This window comes from Arachis hypogaea, chromosome 17 (assembly GCF_003086295.3).
Source record: "Arachis hypogaea cultivar Tifrunner chromosome 17, arahy.Tifrunner.gnm2.J5K5, whole genome shotgun sequence".
In the NCBI taxonomy this organism is placed as follows: Eukaryota; Viridiplantae; Streptophyta; class Magnoliopsida; order Fabales; family Fabaceae; genus Arachis; species Arachis hypogaea.
In genome coordinates this window covers 3,306,869-3,325,203 of record NC_092052.1, presented here as the reverse complement: position 1 = coordinate 3,325,203, position 18,335 = coordinate 3,306,869, and the positions used below count along the sequence as shown (strand labels likewise).

General features: G+C 38.7%; 1 protein-coding gene and 1 pseudogene across 1 annotated transcript; one reads left to right on the top strand and one right to left on the bottom strand.

Moving 5' to 3' along the window:
• Positions 1–9,123: 9,123 nt before the first annotated feature.
• LOC112764064 (serine/threonine-protein phosphatase 7 long form homolog) lies at positions 9,124–11,980 on the bottom strand. Its single transcript, XM_025809591.2, has 4 exons — positions 11,841–11,980; positions 10,433–11,157; positions 10,247–10,328; positions 9,124–10,171 (listed from the first exon to the last, which is right to left on the bottom strand). The coding sequence occupies exons 1-4, from the start codon at positions 11,901–11,903 to the stop codon at positions 9,413–9,415; spliced, it is 1,629 nt and encodes a 542-aa protein (XP_025665376.1). The 5' UTR covers positions 11,904–11,980; the 3' UTR covers positions 9,124–9,412.
• A 42-nt stretch (positions 11,981–12,022) lies between these two features.
• On the top strand, positions 12,023–17,931 carry LOC112765835 (heat shock 70 kDa protein 16-like; annotated as a pseudogene).
• The last annotated feature ends 404 nt before the right edge of the window (positions 17,932–18,335 follow it).

Below are 18,335 nucleotides of genomic sequence, written 5' to 3'. Positions count from 1 at the left end.
CAATAAGGATCTCTAATCCCCAAACCTCCATATTTTTTTGGAGTAACCAGTACCTTCCAACTAACAAGATTCAATCCTCTTCCATCAACTTGTCCTTTCCAAAGAAAATTCCTCATCATAGACTCCAATTTACTAATGATTCCTTTGGGAAAAATAGAGACCTGCATCTGGTACGTGGGAATAGCAGCGGCAACAGAATTAACCAAGCAGAGTCTACCAGCCCGATTGAGTAAACTCCCTTTCCAGCTTGCTAGCCTACTCCGAATCTTATCCAGGACACCATTGAAAGCTGAACGAGTCACCCTAGAATGGCTAAGGGTAACTCCAAGATACTTGCCCAAATCCTGGACAAATCTGATAGAGGATACCCCAGTGAAAACCTCTTTCCTTCTTGCAGAGACATTCTTGGAGCAAAGCGCTTTAGACTTCTCCACATTAATCTTCATCCCAGATGCTTTGCAAAAACTCTCTAAAACCAACATCACATTTTGCACTTGTCTCTTTGTAGCTTTACAGAATAGAAGCAAGTCATCCGCAAACATTAAATGGGATATTCTTGGTCCCCCTCTAGAAATAGCAACCGGCTCCCACAAGCCCAAATCAACCTGATGACTAATAAAGCATGCCAGTCGCTCCATACACAACACAAAAAGATAGGGTGACATAGGGTCTCCTTGTCTAAGACCTCGGCTAGGAGTAAAGCCATTCAGACGACTCCCATTCCAAAGAATAGATAAGGAAGAAGCAGTGACACAATTCATAATCAAATTAAGTGTAGGAATAGGAAAACCAAAGCTCTTAAGGGTATGAGCTAAAAACCTCCAGTCAACTCTATCATAAGCTTTCTCCAGATCAATCTTAAAGGCCAGTGTGCCTTTCTTTGATTTAGTCTTCTTCATAAAGTGGAGGACTTCTTGAGCAATAATGATGTTGTCAGGAGTTCCTCGTCCCGGAATAAATCCTCCTTGAAGCGGGCCAACAATCTCCGCAAGATGAGGACGAAGCCTATTAACAAGGACCTTCGTGATGATCTTGTAAACTACATTGCAGAGACTAATCGGCCTGAAATCTTTCATAGATACCGGTGATTCAACCTTTGGAATGAGAACCAGTAAAGTCTCCAACATTCTCGGATCAAGAGTAACACCGGAGAATGCCTGCTTAACCATCTTCCAAACATCAAAACCAATGATCTCCCAATATTCTTTGAAGAAGAAAGCTTGAAACCCATCCGGACCTGGAGCTTTAAAAGAGTTCATGTGAAAAACAGCTGTTTTAACTTCCTCCATAGTAACTGGTGCCGTAAGATTATTGCAAGCTTCCTCATTCAGAGAAGGAAGAGGCACATCACCAAGGCAACCCAAATCAACATCATCCAAATGACAGAATAAGCTTTTATAGAAAGACTCTGCTTCTTGACTCAGAACCTCTGGATCAGTTTCCCACACTCCATCCTTGAGAAAAAGGCCATGAATCTTATTATGCTTCCTTCGCGCAAGAGTTTGAATATGAAAGAATCTTGTATTCCTATCCCCGAACCTTACCCACTGCTCTCTGGACTTTTGGAACCATAGGAGCTCTTCTTGCACTAGAGTATTATTATAATCATCAAGCAACTGTTGCTCTTTCTGACGCAAATAAATACTATCCACCACTTCCAAACGCTTTTGTAAATAATTAATCTGCTGCTCTAATTCACATTTCTTAACAAAAATGTTACCAAATACTTTCGAGTTAAACTCTAGTGAATTCTTCTGTACTTCTGAAAGCTTGCCATGAATTCCTCTATTTCCAGACCACCATGACTGGTTCACAATATCTTTATACCCAGGATGAGTAGCCCAAGCAGCAACAAATCGGAAAGGTCGATTCCCTTTAGGCTGAGGACGACCTTTACAACGCACCAGAATAGGGCAATGATCAGACTGAAGCCTATTTAAAACTTCTGCATAAGCCTCTGGAAAGATAGATAACCAACTACTATTTATACATACTCGATCAAGCTTTTTTGCCACGTCAACATAATTTTTCACCCTCCTGTACCAAGAAAACTGCCTCCCGATAGTCTTCAGATCAAACAAACCACTATCCCCTAATGAAGTAGCAAACATGTCTGCTCTTTGATGAGAAAATTGACAGCCCTTAGATTCATGAGAAAATTTGACTTCATTAAAATCACCAAGAACAATCCAAGGTCCTTGAAAAACCATGGATTGTGCAACAAGATAATCCCAAAGGAGAACCCTTTTATTAAATTGAGGACTGCCATAAATACCACTACACCTCCAAATTAAATTATCAAAGTGAACCTCAACAGTAACACCCTGATCAAAAGCATCAATGAACTTACAACAAACACCCTTCATAGAGGATAGAAACCAAATACCTCCCTTATGCCCCTCTGCCTCTACTATACCAACAGAGTGATACCCCAACCTTTCCCAAAATAATTTTAAATGCTGAAAAGGGGAGTGAGTTTCAACCACAATAAAGAAAACAGGTCTAAATTTCCTAACAAGTTCCTTACAATGCACCCGGGCTAACTTATTAGAAGCACCCCTAATATTCCAAACAATCATATTTAAACTATCCATAAATAATAGGGACATAATAAATAAGAACATAAACTCTAAACAGAATCACCAACCTCAATAGGTGGTTTGTCCTGCGGTACTGGCACACTCTGATCCTCAATAATTGCCACCTTTGGACCCCCTGACACTGCATTTGCCATGCTTCCATCTACTAAGGTTTCCTCCGTTGTGCCACCATTTTTATCAACTGGCGAGTTCTGCAAGGAGGAAGGCCGAGGACGCTTCCGTAGAGAAATTCCACGACGTGCAGGAGTTCTGCGCGATGGAGATGGCGCAATTTCATGTTTTTCTTGCTTCCCCATCCTAATGCCAGTTGATTTGCCTCCATCACCATGCAAATTGGGCCTTGGAACCCTTCTCGAACCAAACTTGTGCTGCTTTCCATCTTGGTCCTTCAAACCTGATGACTGGCCCATTGTAAATTTTTTCTTACGCAGCACTTGTTGCCAGCCCTCTCCATCATCCATGCATGCCTCATTAACAAGACCATCAGGCACGTGAGGAGCCAATGATTCCGTAACCACATCCTTCCCTTTAACAACTCCTAATTTCTCACCCAAATCACGAGCTTCTGATTCAGCCTCTTTTTGAATCTCATGATTGTTGTGTGGCACTAGTGTTGGGGCTTCATTATTTTTTCCATCACCAAAGGAATTTATGTTTCCTTCCAAGGACTCCTTCTCCATGCACAACGATTTATCATGCCCATACCGTGCACAAGTAGCACAAATCAACTGTAAACTCTCGTACTCCACTTCATAAGTCACACCCTCCACTATAATATGTTTAATTACAGGCAACTCAAGATTAATTTGAACACAAGCTCGGGCATATTTTCCTCTTTCTGCAAGCTTAGTAGCCAAATCTACTTTCACCGGAATCCCAATTGCAGAAGCAATTCGCAGCATTGCTTGTTCCTGGTAGCACCAAATTGGAAGTCCCGAGACTCGAATCCATACCAGCGTTGATCCAAAGGATTTTTCGCATGGCCTAAAATCCACATCCCATGGCTTTACTGCAACATAGTGACCGTCTATCAACCACGGGCCACCAAGAATGACTTTCTCACGATCCCCAGCAATATCAAATTTAACCAAAAAATATCCAAATCCCACATCCAACAAATCAAACCCTCCTTTGATGCGCCATACTATCCGGAGCTTATGCATGAGAGCCGTGTAGCCATAATACTTATCCAGCACCTTGATCACGATGGCTTCCTTATAAGGTTCAGCTAGACAGCTCTTTGCCTCCTTGGTAAAACTGACACTTGGTGGACGAGAATCACCCTGCTTACCTGTCACCGTCGCGATACCATCCCCAGATAAAGACCCTACTAATGCAAAGGCCTTAGACTTTTCTGCACCAATAACTTTATCTCTAAAAGAGACCTTGGTTGGCTTTCCTAACCCCTCTCGAGAAGAACCCTCCTTAACACCGGATGCACACCCACCCACGCTCTCCCCCTTATCTCTTCCGATGGCATGGCCATCTTCCTCACCGTGTTTCACCCTCAACCGCTCGTCCCCGCTTTCTCCTTCTCTCATTCTCTTTGAGTACGGAGTACGTACTCTTTCTCTGCTAGGGTTTTTTTCCAACTCCCCAAAATTCCTTGTTTAATAGCCTTTAAATAACGAGTTATTTACGATTTATTATAATTGTTGAGAATTTTATTTTAAGAAAATTATTTTACTAAAAATAATTAAATAGAGTTTCATGATAATTGAAGTTTAAATTAATTAGACTTTTTATATCATCTTTATTGGATATTTGATATAATTGAAATTATAATTTTGATAATTAAAAAAAAGAAAGAATTATATAATTTAATTTAAATAAATTCTATTATGAATGAATTATGTTATAAATTTGAACACTTAGAAATTAATTTATTAGAAATGATTAGATTGATATTTATAAATACTTTAAGTTTACGTTAATTAATATTTATGCACAATTTTTATTATAATTAGTCATTTTATAAATTAAAATTAAAGTTTCAGTGATAAAAAAATAAAAAATTATATAATTTAATTTGAATGATTAATATTGAGTTTAAACTATATTTTATAAAATGTGATCAATATGTTTATTTTATAATTTAAATTAAAAATAATTAATTAAATTTAGTAGTATATTGATAAATAATATTCTTAAATATTTTTAATGGAGTGTATTTAATTTTAAAATTATTCTACCCTCGAATTTTATCAAAATATCTATTTATATATCCTTATTCTTTTATGAAATCCTTAATTTCTACCACTAATTCCCAAATCAAATTCACAAACCCTAATTTCAAAATTAAAAAACCCTAACCCTAAAACCCTTAAGCCAGCCACCGAAACCCCTTCCCCAAACCCAGTAGCATATGCAAAACGGGAAACAGAGAGAAAGAGGCCGAGAGAGGGAGGCGCATCGGCAGTAGGGATTGGGCTGCCGTCGCGTCGTCGTTAAACTGGAGGGAAGAGCTGCCGCCGCCACACCTCATTGTCGAAGCTCCACGTTGTTGTCACCGTCATTCGGGAAGAGAGAGGAAGCCCGCGAAGTCGCTGCTGAGCCTCCACCGCTGTGTCTTACCTGCGCCACCTTTCAAGCCCATCGCTGTCCATGGAGTCGCGAGGAGCGCCGCCTTCATCGTCGTGGTGTGTGGGCTTCGTGCAGAGAGAAGAGACAGAACGCGACGAGAGAGGGAGGGGGACCGTTCCCGCCGCTGTCGTGCCGTGAACGTCGTCATGGTGGTTTCTGTCGCCGTCGCCGTCGCCGTGCGTTGTTTCCGCCATCCAAGCCATCAATGAAGGGAACCTTACCGCTGTGTGCTAAGAAGAGGAAGCAGCGCTGCCTTTCCATCGCCGCTGCTGCCAAGGTTTGTGGAGGAGAACGTCGCCGTCGTCGTGAATTGTGAATATTGTGGGTGATTGTGAATAGAGAAAGTATAGGGAGCCAATGACCTTACAATGAAGGTTTAAAAAGTATTAGAGATATTATTATTAGTGTTACATTGTCCTGTCAGGTTACGCTTTTGGGATGAGTGGTTTCAGGACATGGTATAAGAGTTCCAGATCCGGAAGATCAGAAGTTCGAATCCTGGTGAACCCAAAATTAGCTTTTTAAGTGATGTTCATTTGATTTATAAACCAAATATTTAGCCCATTGTACACATTGTACACTTAGGCCATTGGCTCCCTAGCACTACTCGAGTGAATATTATTGAATGTGATGAAATTGCGATTAATTTTGTGTTATTTATTAAATTGGTTGAATTGTGGCTGTGAATGGTGATTAATTTGATATTGTTTATTAAATTGAAATATGATGAGTTAATTATTGAAGAACTGTTGTTTTGATAATTGATGAATTGACTTTGGGTTATGGCTGTGATTATGACTGATTTTGTTGTTGTGAATGATTAACTGTTGAGATCAATTTTGGTTTGAGGCTGTGACCGATAGTGATTTTTTTATTTTGATGGAATTGTTGAAAATTCTGATTTTATGAGATTATGTTAAATTGGTTGAGTTATGGCTGTATTCTGATTATTGAGAATACGTGTTTGTTGTTGTTTTTAGTTATCTGATATATCAGAATGGCTGTGAAATTGACTTGTGACTGGTTGGAATTGGTTTTGGTAGTTGTTAATGTTGATTTATGATTAATTAGAATTAAGTTTGAGAACTGTTAAAAGATTAAAGTTTGATTATTAAATTGACCTTTTTATGAAATCTGAATTTAAAGATAAAAACCGCAATTCTAAAAAGTATAAGGATAACTTGTGATAATTAGAAACTATATGGAGCTGAATTTTTGGGTGAACATAGTAGTTGGTTGTAAGAGAAGCGGGATTTTGTGAATAATACATACTTTGTGTGTTTTAGTGTCAATATTGCTAAGATTTTCGTTAAATTAGGTGATAATGTGTTTTGGGTATTTGGAAACTGAAAAACTGTTAGTCCTTTAGTTAAAATAATTTATGAATTGATCAAATTGAAGTTGGATTGATGGATTATGTGGGAATTGCGGATTATGATTGAATTATTAATTATTGCGAATTGTTAGATTTCTGATTGATTGACAATCTGTTGTGATAATTGTTGAGAAAAGGGCTGGTGAATTGTTGAGAAAGAGGGAACCCGTAAACATGGTTAAGTCCGAGTTTTAGGGGAAGTGCTGTCGAAATTTTATAAAATTCGAAACTTTGTTTGAAATGTAAATTTATAAAAACTTGGATTTGGAAACTGTTTGACTTTGAATTTATTGAAAAGAACAGATTTTGTTTTGGGTTTTATTTATCATATTTTGAGTTTAATTTATTAAGAAAAGAATTATACTATTTTGAGGTCGATTTATATAGAAAATAATTATGTTTCGATTTTAATTTATTTAAGAAAAAGAATTGTTTATGAAATTAAAAAGTGAGTATCCTCTTAAAAGTATTAAGGGTAGACCTAAGTGCTTGAAACATATTTGATTCAAAATTTCAAAGGTAGAGATTATGAAATGATTTGGTGGTTGAGGTTTTTGGAAACAATGTTTAAGAAAGTTAAGAAAAGTTTAAAGAATGGAAAGAGGATTTGGTTTTAAGTAATGGTTAATACAGAAAAAATCCGCGAATTGATAATAATTGATTACGGGAATAACTCATGAACTGTTGATAATCTTTGATTTCGGGAAAATCCACAAAATGAGGATCGTTGTTTGTTTTGTTGATATCGGGGATAACCCACGAACTGAGTATCTCTGTTTTGTTGTGTATTGATCTCAGAAAAACCCACGAACTAAGGATCTCTGTTTTGTTTGTGTGTTGATCTCGGGGAAACCCCACGAACTGAGGATCATTGTTTCCCCTTGTGCGTATATTATGGGGTCGAGCTTTGCACCGACTGCCAGTAGTCACGAAGGAGTGGTATTCTTACCACCGACACGTATGCACTAAGGACACAGAGAAACCATATCTGGGACTTGTTCCTAGGTAATGTCGGGCTGCAGGGTGTAAACCGAACGTGAGCTCATGGCCTGCTTAGGACAAACATGCATCATATTGTTTGTGCATTTTCATTTGGTTGTGTTTGCTTGTATTATTTCTCTGTGATTGTGTTGTTTGACTTGTTTGTGTGTAGGTTTGAATCTCTTACTTGTGCTATTAGTTGACGGATGTATTGAGGTGAAATATTGTGGTTGAGAAATGATTATGTGGCTGAGAGATGGTTAATATGACTAATTTTATGATTAAAACTTGTTTTGAGTTTAGAAACTTAAAGAAAAGTAATTAATCATCTAAAGTAAAACTAAAAGTATTTTCAGGAATTTGATAAAAAATAGTTTTATTGAGTAAAGTTAATTATTTGCATTTTATTTCATCACTTTTACGGCATTTTCATTCCTTACTGAGAACGTGTGGTTTATTCTCATCCCATAAATTTTCCACCCTTTCAGTTACACAGGTTCGGAGACTCAATTTGAAGCCGCAGACGGTTATTAGACTTATTTATGAGTTAAGTTGTTTTCATAGAGTTCTCTCGCCTTTGTTGATTAAGATTTTATTTTATACAGAGGGATAGGAGTTGTATCTGAGTTTCATTTGAATTCTTTTGTATAATATTTATTATGATTAATAATTATGTGATTATTATTACTTGGTGATCTTTGATATATGATTTTAATTAATGAAAACAAAATTTTCTGGTATTTTCTTAAAATTTGAAACGCGATATCGAACTAAAGACTCAATATTAAATAGTTAATAAGGAGAACATGTTAGTAACGCCTTACTTTTGGTACGATCATGACGTACTGGAAGTTGGGTCGTTACAAGGCTTATCAGCGCAAGCACGCTGGATTTACTTACTCTGAGTTTGCCACTCAGCGGATAAAGGCAAATATGCAGCGTGCAGGAAACATAGTCGTGCATCGGTTTGATAGAAGAAACGAGGTGTTTTAGGTGTGCAAAATTCCAAGCAGACGAGTGTTAGTAGTTGATCTTGCGAGATGGAGATGCAACTGGGGGCGTTTTCAGGTGGAGCGACTTCCATGTCGCCATGTTATTGCGTGCTGCGCTAACCAGCACCTCGATTGGTAGGTGTATGTGGGTGATGTGTACGAGATATCGGAGATTCGTAAGGTCTACAGAATTGAGTTCGTCCCATTGGGCGACACGGAGACATGGCCTAATTACCCGGGACTGATGATGGTTGCGAATCCTCCCTTGAGACGAACGTCAAAAGGTTGTCCCAAGTCGACTCGCTATCTGAATGAAATGGATTCATGGGAAATTCGTGGTCCCCAGGTATGGTCTTTGCGGGAGACAGGGTCATAGTCGTAGTAGATATCCGCAACATATTGGACCTAGTGGGGTTGGTAACAGTGGTGGTTCATAGGGATTATTTTTAGTTATAGAAATCAATTGTTCGTTATGGTTGGATTCTGAATTTCCAAGTTTATGTATTTTTAAGTTAATGTATTTTCAAGTTTATGTATTTCTAAGTTTGCTTATTGAATGTTAATTACAACTAATATAAAGATTAAATAATACTGAGTTCGAATCAACTAAAGATGATTGCAACTAATATAGAGATTAAATGATATTTAGTTCGAGTCAACTGAAGCCGCATACAACTAATACAAAGATTAAATAGACTAAGATTGACTAAATTGAAGATGAGTGCAACTAAAACAAACAGTAAATAGACTAAGTTCGACTAATCAGCTCACGGCTTCTTAAAAAATCCCATCATCTTGTTCACTATCTTGTTAACACTTGACGGAGTAAACCTGTTCGATGAACGGACATCTGTCCGTAGGTTGTACTAATGACCAACTGCCTATCCCTCGACTGGACCTGACCCACCTGCTTCTGCTGGAGCGGAAGGACCAGGGATATACTCGGCAACAACCTCCTGCTGTGTCGGCGCATTCAAGTCCAGACCGCTCGGAGCTGCTGCTAGCACATTCAGACGTCCTGTATTGATCCCAACATGTGGATCGATGGAACCACTCGCTTGACTATCAGGTGTGGGGGTACGATGGCTCCGACGAGCCAATCCGTCCACCGATGCTCGGTGTGACTGCGGCAACTGATGTGATGGCTGAGGTAGAAGTGGGCGATGATAAGGAAATGGATGAAACACTGCATATGGCTGCTGGGGTGGAAAATGGGGTGGTTGCTGGGGTGGATAATGGGGTGGCTGCTGGATCAACTTCGACAACCTCAGGTACATCCAAAATAATCCACCGTACCAACTACGGTACTCGGCAGACGGGCTAAAGTCAGCGATTGGTTGCAGATTCCTATCTCGCAACCGACTGTTGCGGCGGTTCCCCCACTGTTGAATCCATTCATTGAGTATGGTGCTCCAATCGTGGCACTGTACTCCCCGAAGAGTGTAACAATGATGGTCAAGACGAATGGCCTGTGCCGGCAGAGGGGGAGACTGTGCGTACCCGTACTGACGAACCACTCGGTCCACAGGATGCCATTCGACACACTCGAATGAAATCAATGGCCCTACTGTGTCACACACATCAAGGTGGTGATGTAGTTCGGCCGGGATGATGATGTCGAGGTATGGCCGCCAGACAAACTGCAAAATGTTGCATGGGCTAAGTTATATTATTAATTCCGTAAATTATTCTTGTAAATTAATACCGATACTGACCTCTTCCATGTAGTCTATGTCATGCCTAATAGACGCCACGTTCTTCGATATCCACGCCCTAGTTCGTGGATGATGACTCCACCTGCAATACACAATGTTATAACAGAGTTTAAATTACGTTTTGTCAGTAAAACATAAATAAAATACGAGTCAAACTCCAATAAAATATATACTATACGGCGTTACCTGCGTGCAACCGGTATATCAGCTAGTGCAAGCTGCTGTCTTGGAATGGGGGCAAGAAAGGGCATTCGCTCCCACGCCCAAACGAACAACAAATCAAGCGGGCCATCCATCTCCTTGCAATCATAACGCGATGCACGACACCGTGACCTATAAAGATGTGCGAGAGTTGCTGACCCCCAACTGTAAGTGCTGATATGCTCAAAGTTTTGAAGCAGTGGTAGGTACTTCGCGTGGGCATATGCTGTTGACTTATCCGCGAAGAGGATGGTTCCCAGCAGACAGAAGATATGACACCTAACGTATCGTTGAACAGACTCCAAAGTGTCTAGAGGATGTGTATCTCTGATATGGCGAACCCAGGATAACTTTATGTAACTTTTAGATGAACTACTCACAACGGGTTCTCTGCCAAAAATCGCCATGCTGTGGTTGACCAAGAAGTCCTGACTACTATCGGTCCAACCAGTCACAACCTCTCCATCAATCGGTAGGCCAAATATGTGTAACACGTCCTCCAGGGTTACTGTAACCTCACCAACTGGCAATACGAAAGAATGAGTCTCCGGCCTCCATCTTTCTACAAGAGCAGATAGTAAGGCGGAATGCCCTCTGATCTGTCCCACTCTCGATACATGATAGAATCCCGTTGTTCGTAAAGCCTGATCAACCGCCGGGTGCCACAATTCTGGCGGATCAAGCTTACGGGGCAGCAGATTCCTGTTAGCCTAGTACAGAAAATAAAAAACAATTTCATAGTCGTCCAAAATTTAAACTCAAAATTATTTCCGTAAAATATAATATAAATTACAAAAAAAATAAAACAGAAATTCAAAATAATTATATAAAACTCCAAAAATTACTTTTTTTATTTTATATATTTATTAATATTAGAGGAGTGTTAGGGCCAGCAACTCTTATGTTTTGTAACCATCAATTGGCCATCAATAATATTTTTAATGGTGTGAGATTACATCCAATAGTGAGAGATCACTTACTTTTCTTTTGATGGTTAAGTGCTGGCCACAAAACACAAAAGTTGCTGGTCCCCTAGACTTTCTCTTAATATTACTAACTAGCAACTAGTACAAAATATAAATATTATAACATAGAATAAAGTAACACAAAATTACAAAAATAACAAAAAAATCATTTTCATTTATATTATTTATTAATTTTAACAATTACATTATAAATTATGTTACTTACTGAGTTCACGAAAAATAATTTTTAATATACAAAAAAAAAATATCAAAACGGAAGTAATTAAAATTATTTAACCTATTTCTAATAATAATATCACAGAAAATTATTTAACTTACTACTAATAATAACATCAACTAAAATAACCACACTAAATATAATACATTCTAAATAATAAAGATTAAATTAACAAAGATTTTAAACTTACCACATTAGGCTGTCTCAAATAATTAGTAACATGTTCCGCTGGATTAGCATAATCACGAACCATAATTACTAAACACACTCCTTCCTCTCGCTCTCACTGGCGCTTATCTTCTTCAACTAGACCAGAGCCTCTTCCTCCACACTACTCACTCTCACTCTCACTCTCAATCACTTTCACCACTGCATATGGAGAATGAGCTCCACTATGTTTAAGCTCCCTGCCCTCCTCTCCTTTAAAGGGACCACCTCGTTGTGCCGTTGGGAACACGCAGGGTGCGTGTTGCCACGTGGCGACGGATGCTCAACACGCAGGGTGCGTGTTGCCCACGTGGCGACGTTTGCTCAACACGCAGGGTGCGTGTTAGGGGGGTCATCTGGTGCTGCTTCTGCTATGATGCACCCCAAATCCAGAGTGTCTCAAGTGAAGAGATTGATAGGGAGGAAATTTTCGGACCCTGATGTTCAAAAGGAGCTGAAAATGCTTGCTGTTGAAACTTCTGAAGGCCCGGATGTTAGTGTTCTGATTCACTTGAAATACTTGAAGGAGAATCATAGATTTACACTGGTTCAGATTTTAGCAATGCTTTTTGCTCACTTCAAGATTATAGCTGAAAAATTTGGGGATCTCTGTTTGGGATTGTGTTATAGGGGTTCCTTCATACTTCTCTGACTTGCAGAGACCGGTCTATCTAAATGTAGCAGCAATTGTTGGGTTGAAGCCTTTGAGATTGATTCATGATTGTACTGCAACCGGTATTGGTTATGGAATTTACAAAACGGATTTTTCCATTGCAGCCCCAATTTATGTTGCATTTGTTGATGTTGGTCATTGTGATACCCAGGTCTCTATTGCAGCATTTCAGGATGGGAAAATGAAGATGCTTTCTCATGTTTTCGACTGGAGCTTAGGTGGCCGAGACTTCGACGAGGTTCTGTTTAGTTATTTTGCAGTGAAATTTAGGGAACAATACAGGCATACAGCATTGATGTGTATTCTAATGCCAGGGCTTGTATCAGGCTGCGGTCACCATGCGAGAAATTGAAGGCTTTGAGTGCAAATTCAGAGGCTCCTCTGAACATTGAGTGCTTGATGGATGAAAAGGATGTTAAGGGACTTATCAAGAGGGAAGAATTCGAGAATTTGGCATCAGGACTATTGGAGAGAATTTGTGTTCCTTGTAACAAAGCATTGGCTGATGCAGGGTTGAGTGTAGAAAAGATTCATTCTGTTGAGCTAGTTGGCTCTGGTTCGAGGATTCCAGCTGTAACTAGATTATTAACTTCTCTGTTCAAAAGAGAACCCGGCCGAACGCTGAATGCTAGCGAGTGTGTAGCTCGTGGTTGTGCTCTTCAGTGTGCAATGCTGAGTCCTGCTTTGCGTGTCAAGGAATACAAGGTTAGTATGTTGCAAACTATACAGTGGTAATAACAAATGAGCTGAGTTCAAGTGGTTACCTAGCTTTATTTTCTGTCTAATTTGGACTTTTTTTTTGTTATTATTGCTTGATATCTTGTATCATTCTCTATGAAATTAAATGAATGTAAAATTTTCATGCTTGTTTCAGGTCCAGGATTCTATGCCTTTTTTCAATCGGAATTTCATCAGAGGAAGGTCCAATTTCTGCAGAACCAAAGGATGTGATTTTCCCTAAAGGCCAACCTATTCCAAGTGTTAAAACCCTTACATTTTGTTTCAGTAACTTGCTACGTTTGGAAGCATTCTATGCTAATCCGAGTGAACTACCTGTTACGGTAAATTTTAGGTTAGATTTAACAGTATTTGTATAATTTTCTGGAGTGTTTGAGAATGTTCTAGATGATTCTGGAACCTTCTAGAATGTTCTAGAAGGTCCCGGCATACTCTAGAAGGTTCTAGAAGATTCTGGAAAGTCATAGAGTATTCTAAAAGAGTGTGAATGTATATAGGAGTATAAAGAGTAGTATGGAAAAATCTAGAAATATTTAGAAAATTGTGGTATGATTGATATTTGTAATGAAAGTTCTAGATGATTAATCTAGAACGTTGATTAGATTTAATCCTAACCATCCATTGAGGAGGTGGATGGCTATAAATAAGAGGTGAGAGTTAGTGTGAGTTGTGTGTAAATCATTTGTAACAAACACTTGAGCAATAAAGTGTTCTTCTACCAAAGCTTCCTTTCTCTTGTGTTCTTAGCTTTTTTGCTAAGTATTTGAGGGTTAGGCTGACCTAGTCATAGCTCAAGAGGTTGAGTAAGTTCGAGTGCCGGCATGGTAGCATTGGAGAAGGTTCGAGAGGGAGCACATGTGGCTTGTGGGTATGACTTCTAGTATCACCATGGAACATGTTGAGTTTCAAAGAGGAAGGAATACTATTCCTTCTCAATGGGGAGGCAAGAAGATCCGTTCTTCAAGTGAGCCTAGAGGTAAGGACTCTAACTTCTTAGAAGAGAGAGTTTTTGTGTTGGAGAATGTTCTATCTCTATGGATGAGTGTTTTCAAAGGATAGAACATGATAAGGAGACCATCGAGGCTCACGTGTTAGGAGAACTAGATGCTTTTAAAGAAAGTATGCTCCAAATCGAAGAGAAGCTTGAGAATTCCTTAAAGTTATTTGAGGAAGTTCGAGTTTGGTTCGAGGAGGCAAATTCTCGACCAACCATTATAAGGGAGATGACAAAGATTGATCTTCCCACAAGAGTACGATTAGCAACTACGTAAAGGAGTTCACTACTCTCACACTTCAATTCCCTCAACTTCTTCCTTGCTTCATAAACCACATTCTCAGAGAAGAATTGTCTTTTTAACTCTCTTTTGAAATCTTCCTATGTGGCTATGTTGCAAGTTTCCTTTTCCATATCTACGCACTTTCTTCTCCACCACAAAGTAGCATTATCAGAAAGGTAGAGAGCTGCAGTGCGTATCTTTATTGCTTCTTCGACCACCCCTTGGCTTTCGAAGTACCTCTTCATTTGCCATAGAAAGTTCTTCACCTCGTTAGCGTCCCTTACGCCCTTGAACTACTTTGGTTTGGGGAGATCAATCTTTGTCGTCTCCCTTATAATGGTTGGTCGAGAATTTGCCTCCTCGAACCAAACTCGAACTTCCTCAAATAACTTTAAGGAATTCTCAAGCTTCTCTTCGATCTGGAGCATGCTTTCTTTAAAAGCATCTAGTTCTCCTAACACGTGAGCTTCGAGGGTCTCCTTATCATGTTCTATCCTTTGAAAACACTCATCGTCCATAGAGGATAGAACATTCTCCAACACAGAAACTCTCTCTTCTAAGAAGTTAGAGTCCTTACCTCTAGGCTCACTTGAAGAACGGATCTTCTTGCCTCCCCATTGAGAAGGAATAACATTCCTCTTCTTTGAAACTCAACATGCTCCATGGTGATACTAGAAGTCATACTCACAAGCCACGTGTGCTCCCTCTCGAACCTTCTCTGATACCAAATTGTCACGGCCTTGGACACACTCCAACACTACCGTGCCGGCACTCGAACTTACTCAACCTCTTGAGCTATGACCAAGTCAGCCTAACCCTCAAATACTTAGCAAGAAAGCTAAGAACACAAGAGAAAGGAAGCTTTGGTGGAAGAACATTTTATTGCTCAAGTGTTTGTTACAAATGATTTACACACAACTCACACTAACTCTCACCTCCTATTTATAGCCATATACCTCCTCAATGGATGGTTAGGATTAAATCTAATCAACGGTCTAAATTAATCATCTAGAACCTTCATTACAAATATCCATCATACCACAATTTTCTAAATACTTCTAGATTTTTTCATACTACTCTATATACATTCCTATATACATCCACACTCTTCTAGAATACTCTATGACTTTCCAGAGTCTTCTAGAACCTTCTAGAGTATGCCGGGACTTTCTAGAACGTTCCGGAACCATCTAGAACATTCTCAAACACTCCAAATAATTATACAAATACTGTTAAATCTAACCTTCTAAAATTTACCGTGACATACAGCCTGGGATATCTCCTAAAATTAGCAGATTCACAGTATGTCTTCTCTACAACCCTCTTTTGATTTGAAAGTGTTTTTTTGCTATTTGTGTGTGCGCGTGCGCGTGTATGTTTCCATGAATAGCATCAAGTATATCCTTATGACATGATCTTCTTAGCTTTTCTGTTTGGTACTGAGCGATTCTTATATAGTAATGTCTAATTTCAGATTGGTCCTTTCCATGGATTCCTTCATATTAGTATGGCACGAGTTAAAGTTAGAGTTCAACTCAACTTGCATGGAATCGTCAGTATCAAATCAGCTAGAGTAAGTAAGAACACTCATTGTTTACCTCCCTACTTCACACTATTAATTTTCTGAGAGATTGCCATGCATATTAACCTTTGTTCTTTTCTTTTTCTTTTTTAAAAGTAATTTAATGTCTTTACTTGATCGAGAGTCATGTGGATAATTCAGTTACAACAGCTAATCATCGTTCAGATTCTGAAGCAATGGATGTTGAACACATTTCTGGGACAGCCGATCATTACAGAAACTCAGAGCATAGACATGAAGTATTATTCCTCTCCATATCTCTCTCTCTCACACACACACCGAAGATATTAGTTGTTAGATATTGCTTGCAATCTTACCTTGAAGATAAAATTTTTTATAGCTAAAATCGATTATCCAATCATTTCTGGCATTGAACTTTGTAAAATGTCTGTTGAAATTTGTTTTCATGATCTATGCATTGGATCTGTACATTTTTATATTGTGGAGATTGTTTTGATTGCAGATATGATTCATGTTGGTGATTTGAGTGAATGAAAATGTTACTATCATGCTTTTTTACAGGCTGGTGGTGCGGGAAAAGATAACGCTAACAAGTTTCATGTACTAGTGAGTACAAGGCCAAGAAATCAGAAGCTGAAGAAAAAGAAATCCGATTGGCGCAGCAGGACACTAGAATGGAGCTAACTAAAGACAAGAGGAATGCCTTGGAGTCAAACATCTATGAAACGAAGACTAAGGTAAGTGTCTTATATCTTAGGTCCTGTTTGGTAGCTGTGCTAGGACAGAAATACAAACACATTGAAAGACAAACATGTTTGGAGAAAGTGACAAAGGCAAAATATCCGTCTTGGGAAAAAATTTGCCTAATTTTCTATCCGCTAAAATTAGGAATAGTTAGGACATGGAAAGAAACACAACTGTCTCTGTCTCTGTCTCCATTGTTTTAGTGTCTGTATTTTTTGTTCTGAGAAGATGCAAGTGGGTTTTTCTGTGATTCATGTACTTTGTTTATACAGCCACAAATTTTTAGGACAAAGGCGCTCACTTTCTTTGTTGATTGGCACAAATTTATCTCTGTTTGTTGAATAGCTTTTCAACACATATCGGAGCTTTGCAACCAAGGAGGAGGTATGGCATATCTAGAAGCCTGCAAGAGAGTGAAGAGTCGCTTTACGGTGATGGTGACGATGAAACCATACATGCTTATTCTGCTATACTGGAAGATCTAAGACAGGTTATTTTTCGCTTCCAGGACCTCCATGTTTCTCACTCCATACTTGTTAACATTCTTCATCTTCATGTAGCTTGCTAATCCAGTTGAGAATCGGCACAAAGATGAAGCAGCCAGAGTGGAAGCTACAAGAGATTTGTTAAGTTACATTGTTGAGTAACGCATGTCTGCAGATTCTCTTCCACCTGATCATAAAGAACAGGTACAATAACAATAGTTGCAGAAGTATTGGGGTTCTTCCTTTAACATAAAGTTTCAAGTGATTACTACTTTCTTGTTTCAGATCATCAATGAGTGCAATAAAGCAGAACAGTGGCCAAGAGAAAAGATGCAGCAACAAGATACCTTGCCTAAGACCTCTGATCCAGTATTTTGGTCAAGTGATATAAAGAGCAAGGCAGAGGAGTTGAAATTCTATGATCTTCCCTATCCATTTTCCTTTGCAGAAGTGTACACCTTTTTTATTTGTTATCCCTTGATTTTATCTAAAGAGTCGAATGTTATGGCTTTGTTGTTTTCAGAGTGTGTCAGCGGATATTGGGATCCAAAGGTACTTAAGTTCTATTTGACAAGAGTGACAACAAGCAAAACACTTCTAATCTCCATGAACAATTCTCATAAATGTAGATTATTTCAGGTAGACATACGTAACATGTGAAGGATGCAAATCTTTATATTTTTGAAAAAAAATTGTGTTAAAATGAAGTCAATAGTAAGAAAAATGCCCAATCATTTATTTGTTTTTCGTTTTATTTCCCGAGCCTCCATCCACCTTTTTTGGCATATACTTTATGCACTGTGTACTTGCTGGTTCTTATAGAAACTTGTATTAAGGTCTTCCCAATTTTGCTATCAGATTTGTCCATACATATAATCTATGTTAATTTGGTAGCTTCACCTCTTACTACTTAATATAAAGTTGAACCAACCCTAAACCTTTGATTCTCTATTTATTGGGAATGGAAGGTATCAGTTACTCAATGATCATTCACTTGAACCTAGTTTTTTATTTTTAT